This window comes from Gouania willdenowi, chromosome 1 (assembly GCF_900634775.1).
Source record: "Gouania willdenowi chromosome 1, fGouWil2.1, whole genome shotgun sequence".
Classification (NCBI taxonomy): Eukaryota; Metazoa; Chordata; class Actinopteri; order Blenniiformes; family Gobiesocidae; genus Gouania; species Gouania willdenowi.
Genome location: NC_041044.1, coordinates 26516818 through 26527163, shown reverse-complemented (window position 1 = coordinate 26527163; position 10346 = coordinate 26516818). Strand labels below are relative to the sequence as shown.

The window sequence follows — 10346 nt, the reverse complement described above, 5'->3', positions numbered from 1 at the left end:
AAAATGATAGGCCATGCTGCAACTAGACTCAGGGTTTGAACATCAGACCTTTCCATGTGAAGTGGATTAGTCACTCATTTAAAGGGAACATGAGATGGCGTTAGGACGTCATGAACCCTACAAATGATGTGTATGACGATGTAGTTTAACTGTCTGCAGAGGAGGAAAGGTGCGTGAGTCAGATCTTATGTTGTTATTGGTGCTTTAACAACACAGTAAAATACAGTCTGGGCCAGAGACTGAGGAAAACCTTTCCCAAGTCCTGATCTGGTCCTTACGTTGTGATGTCATCAGGTAAAGGTCAATTCATCACCAAACGTTTCTGTTAATGTGAACAAACAAAAAACATGACCTGCCTGTTTTTTTGTGTGTGGCCCAAACAGCAGCAAAATACATTATTGATCTTGGTTAAACTCGCAGAAATGATTTCTTCATTTATCTTCATGTGATGGCATCTACCTGCAGTGCTAATATCCTTTCCAATCACATTGGAAGTATATTAAAGCTTTTATTATGATCAAAAGCAATGCAACATATTTCTCACAACCTACTCCAAAAAGCATTATGAATATTTCCTCTTCCAAGCTAAAGTGATTTAACAATCTCCTTTAAAACTGCTCTAAAACCAGCAGCTGTGCGGGATTTTGCTTAGCTTGATGTACCACCCTTGTGTACAGTCACACAGCAGGTAATGGTGGATATTTCCACCTGGATTATGAAATCTATCAACCAAATAACTGAGTGACAGTGTTTAATAAAGGCTGCATTTAGTGGAGACTCAGTCTGTCTCCGATGAGCAGAAGCTGATAAATGTAGGCCAAATGTTAGATGTTCCAGATTTGAGAGAAAGGGGGCTGACTTCCTGTGCTACCTTCACGCTGATGTATGTTACAGCGCAGACTGAAAGAAAATAAATCCAGAACTCACAGAAATCTTACAAGAATTTCTTTTTTATTAAAAGAAAATTATGATTCACAACTATTTTCTTTGTAGAGAATAGATATAATTTTACAAAAAAAAGGGTGTTATAAACACTTCTTCAGGTACACATTTCATTACATGAACATCAGCACAAAGAAATCGCATGAGAATATCAACAAGGAACTGGCATTTGCTTTGAAACACACAAAACCAATGGCCACCTTTACAATAATCCAGAACCACAAACCAGAATGTTCTTCTTGGGAGAAGTACTTTTATGAGTGCACTCTGTGTACAAGTACATGTGCAGGACGGTGTTAATTTTCACAGCAACTTTTAATTAGTTTTAGTCATAGTCTTTTGACGAGAATGCAACTTAGTTTTAGTCAAAATTTTGTCATTTGGAATATATTTGTTATAGTCTAAATTCAGTCAACTAAATTCAATTAAGATTTTGGTAAAAATATCAAGATGTGATATAGTTTTCGTTCACATGTTTTTTTTTTTTATTATTTAATTAGTCACAGTCTAGTTATTGCCACTTGAAAAAATGTAGTCGACATTAACGAAATATGACGAAAATCTTTGGTCAGCCAAATAAACACTGGTGCAAACAAACGTTTATCAACTATATTTTTATCTACAGCTTATACATAAAAGTAATGCCGTCTGTCTTAATGAGTAGAAAGGACTGACAAAATGTCAGTTAGTTATTATCACAATATTTATTATTGTTTTTTGCAGAGGCCTAATGTATGAATAATTTTTCACTTGTGCCTCACTTATTGAAACCATCAGTTGGCTAAAAAAAAGTAGGAAGTTTTAAACGAGTTCTTTTCCAACCACATCTAAGCCACAGCCTCCACTGAGATATGAAGTTTAGAGTAAATGCCACCTAAGTGTTTCCTGTTATCTATGTGCTCATTTCATTCTCCTCACCTCATTGGTGCAAGTATATGAAGAAAGCGACCCCCGTGAATTATCTGAACAGTTCGAGAACACTGCGGTATTTTGAGCCAGCAAAATCCATGTGCCTACATATGCACAGATGTAACGTTTAGGAGTGTGTGTGTGTGTGTGTTGTGTTTGTGGCCTTTTAATCTGGGGAAAACAGCTGCTCACAGTTAACCCAGTACATTTGTAAAATAGCATGTACCGACCTTTTTCTGTTGTGTCTACATTCGCATTTACAGAAGTTTTGTTGCAAAATGTAAACTTACAGAAAATACCATAACACAAACTGCATTTTTCATCCACTGGGATATTTCAGTGCAAATAATGAATGAAAACTCATCACTGGTCTCATTTTTTCTAATGGTAGAGCATGTTTTGTTGCTTGAGCCACTTTCACCTCACTTACTTTTGAAAAGAAAAAGCATGCTTTTGATATGGCCCATGCATTCTTTATCTTCGTTTGCTCCACACTAAAGAGTACCCAGGCTTTCTCCTCTCAATAAGTATGTGCTACATTTTTTCTACTCAGTGGAAAGCCCATCCAAACACTTGACTACGCTTCATCCTCACGACTTAAAGAGTTTGGGGTAAAGAGACTTTAATGGAGTGATTGCATTTCCAGTAGATATGGTCGTCTCTCCTCCTTCCAACTTTTGTGAAGGCAAATCAGTCTTACTGAAGCTGCACTCCAAAAATGGCATCCCGAGCTTCTTCACCTGTCCGTCCTTGGTGATAAGACAAGGCCGGCACAGAAGCCTGAGAATGGCTCTCCTCATGTCCTTACTGGTCAGAGTATAGATAATAGGGTTGAGGAGAGAGTTAAAAATGGCTACTCCTAGAAAGTAGTCAGCCTTGTCGAGCATCTCACAGTTGTGAGTGGGACAGAAAAAGTCCACTAGGAGCAGGAAGAAGAGGGGCAGCCAACAGGCGATGAAGACACCTAGCACAACGGTGACTGTCTTAAGGAGGGCGATGTACTTCTGGGACTTCCTCGCCATGCCTTTCCTCATGCTGCCAGACAGGGCCTGCCGCTGGCGCTGCGTGTTGGTGCGAACAATGCGGAAAACACGCACATAAAGCACCACAATGGCCAGGAGCACTACACTGAACACTGTGACACTGCAGAGGATGTAGCTTTTGGCGTACAGTGGCAGCACTGTCGAACACTGATCCAGTCTGTGAATGCAGTTCCACCCCATGATGGGGAGAATCCCCAATAACAATGCCAAGGCCCAACTGGCACCAATTAATGCCAGCATGCGTCCCTTCTTTGCCCCATGGTATGGTCTCATAGTCACCATGGTAACATGGCGTTCAATTGCGATAGCCAGCAGACTGATGATAGAGGCAGCCAGAGTAATAAAGACCCCTCCTTCTCTGAGGAACCAGACCAGGGGGGTAAGTTTTAAAGTGTTAGGTCCAGACATAATGATGTTGGTCATGTATGTAATCCCAGCCAGCAGGTCAGACAGAGTAAGGTTTCCCAGAAGATAGTACATGGGAAGGTGGAATTTTTTGTTTCTCCAAATGGCAATAAGAACCACAGCATTCTCCAAGACAATGAGCAGACACACCACCAGGAATGCAATGCCCTCAGGTTTGAGTCCGTCACGGTAGCGGGCTTTCTGCAGCTTGCCAGTGTAGTTGTAATGCTCCACAATGACAGAGTTTTCTAGGTAATCGCCGAAGAGCTTCGAGGAGCCGGGTGTTGTGGGAGTAGGGGAAGACAGGAAAATAGCTGTTGATGAAGCAGTTCCAACATGAGAATTTAAAGCATCCATGCTTGATGTTTACTCTTTTCCGTTGGCAATGAGTCGCTACAAAGTCATTTTTATAGCTTTTGGGGGGAGCAGTTGTAAAAAAAGGTTCTGCAGCTAAATCTGAAGACTCTAAAATGAATGTCAGGATTACTTCCAGTTGATAAAATATAATCCACTGGAATCCTTGGTTGTTTGCTGGGAAGACAGAAGATAGTGAGCTCTGCTGGTTAAAAGCCTCAGACCCTGCAGAAAGACATAAAAACATACATTATAATGACAGAAAGAATGAGTGCACAACCAAATAACAGCTGGAAACTTGTTTCCTAAAGAACTCTTTAAAGAAATCTTAATTTATAATTTACACTAAGCACACACCTCCTTGTTTAGAGCATATACAGTATAATATATTGAATTTTCTAATAGTTGTGTCAAATGCAGAGTGTTAGCTGTTAAGGCCTGAACTAAAAATATAAATATGTCAATTTAATATATCTGTCATAGGCTACAAAGTTGTTTGTATTTTAGGTGTTTAAAATCAAACTAGCATAATAACTGCATCCTGTTAAAAGCATAAAATCAAACTTAGCGTCATTGAAGCGCAGAAGGATATTTCAAAAATGTCAACAAATATTTTGATTTTCCACTTGTGTTTGAAATGTCTGTCAATCCCTTCAAGGTTGTTAGGCATGAATCATCCAAACGTGAACATGTGTGCTTAATGTGATACACATGCTGCTGATTGCCACAAAAGACGTTAGATGTGTTTGAAGCTTTCGCTCACACACGCACATGCACACACATTGAGCATTTGTATTATTATGTAGTTTATGGCATCGCTGACCTGCTGTAACCAACAGTGCTTGGAGGGGTTTGTGGTGCTGCGTTGAGAACAATCATGGGGTCATTATGGTGGCATTCCTTTGAGTCTGTTTCGTGTGAAAGTACGTTTTTCTTGCTTCTTGAGTCATATGTTAACATCTACAAATGATCTGGAAACTTCAACCCATTCAGTCACATGCCAAGACTTAGGGGAGCAAATATAAACCAGTCGTACTGACACAGTCAGCTGGTGGTTGGGTCTTATCTCAGAACAGGTCAGATCTACACTGTGGATGAAAATCAGAATGGGGGAGTTCTTGATTTATCCATGAAATCATGACTCAAAGAACAATATTTTTTTAAAAAGCTTTTTAAGTGATTTCATCAGTTGATTCAAATGTAATTTTGCAGGATACATTTTGAAAGTGTTTTTAGAGGTAAAAAAAAATGTTTATTTGAAGAAAGATGATTTCTAGGAAATAAAGACCACATACAGTAGAATACAACTCTTTGATTTAAGTACCTTCTGAGGACGTTGTCTGGTGAATATGAATACGGTGCTATGGTATCTCAATTTGTTTGAAATATATCTTAATTGCAAAGATTTTTTTTTTTTTTTTTTTTTTTTAAACAAAATTTTCTTCTAAAAGTGCAATAAGTGAATAATATTCTTGCACAAAGTAAAAACATAACCATGTAATTACCCAACTCCACATTTGATACATATGGTCCTAACAATACAGAATCTGCAGCTGCGTCCAACATTTTTCCATAAACACACATTAAAGGATTTGGAGGATAATAAAACTTTAAAGATGTATACAGGCAACAAAAAGTAATTTATAACGTACCTTGAAATCATCTGAGCTTTTTTCTTGTTCGCCCCTCCATCTGCTTCTTAGTCAGGAGAATCCAAATAAGAGTTCACAGTAAGTCAGGGAAACTGTTTGAGCCTGGGAGAGTGAAGTGAGACCTGAGTTTAAACTTGCAACTGCTCAGTGGGTTGGACTTAACTCTCTCTATATATTTCACTGTCTCTCTCTCTCTCTCTTCCCCACACACACACGCACACACACACATGCTCACACATTCCCTCCCTATTCCTTTCTCACACACTCTTTGGATATTGTCGCGACCAAAATGCACTACATCATGCCTCCTGATTAATGACAGTTGGATGATTTAATTCAGTTGATGTCATTATCCAATTTGTATAGTCATTAAAAATTTATTTCACTTTGTTTAGCATGGTAACATATATAAAGACATGTGATCATGTTTGCCTTTCCTGAAACACGTACTTGAATGCGTACAATGTAATTAATTTCCTACGGCAATAAATAAGACATAAAATCCACTGATGTTTTGGTTAAAATGAAATAAGGCATTGAGCATTTTTTTTTAGTTTTCCAGTTTTCGACCTTTAACGTTGAACAAGGGCAAGTAAAACTTGCATGCTTTTTTTTCTGGAAGAACCAGTTTTGAAAAGAAATACTGGGAGGACAATTCCCAACTGATCTGTCAGGTGACACAATGCTTCTGTGTTTTCTTAGGGTTTTGTGTAAAGTTAAGTTTATTCTTCCCACAATCTACTCGGCTAACCCTGTTTTATTGCCACGGAAGGGAAGTGGATCAGATTCACACGATTCAGTTTGGGCTGTAGCATGCTTTGACATGCTTCCTAGGTACACCAGTGAATTGTCGCCTGCAGGAGACTTATCAGGACAACTGGGTGAAAAGTGAGGCTTGTGAAATGCTGTACGAATGATTTAAAATTTTCAAGAGTTTTGTTTTGAACGTTTTGTGTGACTGTAGCTGTGTTTCCATTACCCTTGGAAATGTGCAAAATCTAAATAGCGCTGAATTTTGAATAATGCTCAAATTTTGCTAAAAAGTTTTTACGCTTTCATGACGAGGAATTTCAGAAGTTTCAATAATGAAATGTCGCAAAAGCGCAATGGAAACACTTTTTCTGCAAATACACGTCACAGAACAAGACCTACATGGTCATCAAATTGCACCCCCTCATTTGTGTACTATTAAAATTTAGAATTCACTCTGCAAAATCAGTATGAGATTACATTCCTTATTTGATACATGTGTCTTATCCTTTAAACTACACATTTACATTTCTTTGTTTCCCCCTGTTGCTCTTTGTGGCACCAATATCCTGTAGCTAATGCACCTATGTCACGAACAGCAATATGTTACAAAATGACTGTATTTCCATCCACAAACACCGAACAGATGCTCGCCACAGAAGTCTGTTAGCACAGAGTTTTGGAGATGTTCGGATCCAGAAGTCAAGTCATCTGAGTTTTGGCTTGAATCTCACTCTTGATGTTTGTTCTGCTTTTAAAACAGCTTTAAGGAGGTGTTTGCATACACACTGTCCTAATAACAGTCTGTGTTACTCCCTTCCCCTGTCAATGGCCATAATTATTAAGTATTTTAACAAGAAGTGGAAGAACAACATTCAGCAGAAAGGTTTTCTATTTTACATGACTTCTTTTATGTTATTACACAGCAAAAGGGATGTTGGCATTTTTGATATGACTTGGGCTTGAGGTCAGGATACAAGCGTATCTAAGTTTTTATTTCTTCTGGCTCCTGATAATAATGGATGAAGTTGTTGATATAACTAACTCATATTGAACAAAGACACAAGTTTGTTTGTGTATTTATTTATATGAGCAACATAAAAAACACATTTTATGTACAATATATAACGTGTATTTAAAGGAGAAAAGTCAGTTATCTGGATGTGACATTTAAAATGGCCTTGTCTTAAACTTAAAGAGTAACTAAACCCCAAAACCACCTTTTTCTGCTGAAAACAAATTGGTTCCAAAATACCAAATTTTGGTACGAAGTAGTGTTGTTGATTAATCCTTTGGCATATTTTCTTGTAAAGATTAAACAGTGACTGCCCTTTTTACACTCAAACTTAGCTATTGGCTGAGAATGGTGGTTTGTGACGTTTTGGTGGATTCTTACATCATGAGCCACTGTTGGATCCGCCCCTCCTATTAAAACTGTCACCTGTGGACTCTGCAAACTGTGGTGAGTAAATTGAATTGAAAGAATAGTGAATAGCAAGCTATAGTGCTAATTGAATAGCTTGTTAGCAAAGCAAAGATTGCTCTTTGGAGAATTCATAGTATAGACTTGCCGTTTCCTCACTGCTCCAGGAATCCTGCCCATAATCTAGTCGTTTTTTGATTTTCCACCCTAGATGCACGTCTGCCAAATCCTCTGGGTTTAGTTACTCTTTATATAACTTAAATTAGCAAACTTCTGTTAGCAGTGAACTAGCCTGATGAAACTTTAGTTAGTAAGAAAAGAAGTTGAGATCTTGCATGTTTTTCAATCCTTTTTTAAACTGAAGAAAGACTAAAAAGTGGTTCATAAACTCTACTGACAAAGGTCTGTGCTACAGGGGTTTTTTTTTATTGTGTGTGTAATGTCGCAGGTACTTCACCCACGCTCTGTGCTGTCTGTTTGGCTGGGAGCAGAACAGGCCTCTTATCAGGAGATCTTTTAAAAGTAATATCCTGACAGGCTGAGAGCAGAAGCCATACATCAAAGTCTTAGAGAGAGACGGGGGTCTGACAATCACGAGGAGTGGTCTAACAGACAGACATAACCGACTTACGCTTCCTGTTGCTGCACTGGGAGACAACTTTGTTCTTTCTTGTACTCATTTGAGGGTTTTTCTGTTGTTTTTGTAATGTGTCTGCTTTGGAGTATATTTTATGTCTGCTCTGTGCCTTTCTCTGTTTGATTTTTCTCCTTTTGCATTTGTTCCTCTGAGGTCTTTGCTTTCGCCTGAATGTTTTCATCCGTTAGCCTACAAGGTTCAGTTTTTGTAGACTGCAGTGTGTATGATATCCATTTCTGGTATTCCAAAAGAAAAGAAGGTTTTTGTTTTTTGGGGCCACACATACTGCTGTGATGGTGGCTACTTTCAGCTGAGCCAGCTTCTCTTTCTGGATGTAATGTTGACCTTAATGGGATGAACATATGAGCAAAAAGAAGGTTTGTTTTAACTGAAAAGTTTATTTTTGGTGGACAACAGCCACCCACCCATCTGATTGGATTCTACCAAAGAAAAGTGGATGTGTGTAAGCTATCAGTGATGGTTTAAAGATTTTTGAGTCCTAGATGTTTTCCAGCCTGTGTAAAGAGAAATGGAGGTCAAATGCAAGTGCTGCTTCTAGAAACTCCCCAAAGCCTCCCACTCTTTTTGAAAGGGATGCGTTACTCTAATGACATCATTGTTTATGCTTAACATTTTAAGGTAAACTTAGGACTTAATGTGACCCATTCCTCCTTTCTCTGCAATAAACCTAAACTAAAAAAATACCCCCAATGTTTTCTCCTGTTTTTAATATTCTCAAGGCTTGAAACAAAGACATGGGAATGGCATTATGTGATTTAGCACCCTAATATCAGAGGTCTACGCCTCTGAAGTTCTCAACTCTTCACACCGAGGGCTCTCACGGGCTTTTGCACCGATAACTCTCGAGCATTATATCACCACTCCAGCCACAGTCACAATCTATAGATAAGTCCCTGAAATCACACCAATGAGAGCAGCTCTGTAGCGATAAGAGAACATTCCACAGCTGCATACAGTTCTCTCTTCTTCTCACCCTGTTTTTGTTTCACAAAGGAGGTTCTGAGCGACACAAAAACAGTAAACTATTGCTTTTCTCATTTTTTACCCTACGAAATGTTTCCATTTTGTCATGGAGTCAGTCACTCAATACTTCATTGTGCAACAAAAGGACAGTCAAAGCCCCTCTTCACCAAACTATTCCCTAGCTTTTTCCACCAACTTTCCCACAGAAACTATTCACTGAAGTACTTACAGGACATACGAGCTTTCAAACATTGATTTAATCTGGCAATGGTTGAGTTGTAACTAGAAGCTGCATTTAGAAACCATCAATCATTACAATTAACTTTGTTTTTTAACTTGTTTTTATAGACAATTATCATCACTTGCTCACCTCATAAGAATAATCATCTATTACACATTGGACTAAGAGGAAAAGAAGAAAAAAAAACACCTTTGAGCCCTGGGAGTGTTCGTGCACACATGCCTCCCAGCCCTGCACTTACATCTGTTTTCTGTGTGTTGTTTCAGACATATAAACCCATCTACGTTGGTTTCCATCCTCCACTGTAGGGGCGTTCAGGTCATTGAGCTCAGTATTGGTAATCCAGTATTTTTCTTGTGGCTTGGCTGTAACCCAGTGCAAAAGCTTTGTTGGGTGAGGGTGTCTGCTGCCTGGATGTGTTCACTCCAGCACTTGTAGACTGTAGAGCCTAATAAGATCCAGATTTTAGGACTTTCTGGGCAGAGCATGTTATACTGACAGCCTGCTTGGCTCCAGGGGGGTGTAACCTTATCACTCAACCATCAACATGACATGTTCAGTCGTGCAATGTCAGAATGGACTTTTTTAACCTAATCAAAGTTTGCTTTCAGGAAGCATTTGAACATTGATGCTTTAGGTTTTTACTGTTAGATTTTGCATTATGCTAATACATATACACACACATTCAGGAAGAATAGCAGCAGCTTTCGCTGTGGCTAATGGTTATCCTAATAAATAAACCAATAAACCAAACACACAGTATAACTGCCACACTAGAAGGTAAATATTGATCTTTTTAGATGTGTTGAAGCTTTGGGCTGTAAGTTTACCATAATATCTTTGCAGTGATGTAGCATAGCAAATAACAGGGGGTGCAAAAGTTTGAATTACCTTTTTGACCTTGGAATGAAGATGAGTAGCTAACTGAAAGATATTTCTAGTTTAGTATTAAAACAGCTCCAAAATGCTTTAAGCAGTTTGTTTGATCTCAGGTCAAATAAAAAGG

General features: G+C 38.6%; 1 protein-coding gene across 1 annotated transcript; it reads right to left on the bottom strand.

Annotated features, from left to right (window-relative positions):
- Positions 1-932: 932 nt before the first annotated feature.
- s1pr5b (sphingosine-1-phosphate receptor 5b) lies at positions 933-5443 on the bottom strand. Its single transcript, XM_028434336.1, has 2 exons — positions 5306-5443; positions 933-3878 (listed from the first exon to the last, which is right to left on the bottom strand). Exon 2 carries the CDS (start codon positions 3654-3656, stop codon positions 2442-2444), a length of 1215 nt encoding a protein of 404 aa, XP_028290137.1. The 5' UTR covers positions 3657-3878; positions 5306-5443; the 3' UTR covers positions 933-2441.
- Positions 5444-10346: the final 4903 nt, after the last annotated feature.

Coding starts and splice junctions, on each gene's coding strand:
- s1pr5b (XM_028434336.1), bottom strand. CDS start 3,656: ATGGATGCTTTAAATTCTCATGTTGGAACTGCTTCATCAACAGCTATT.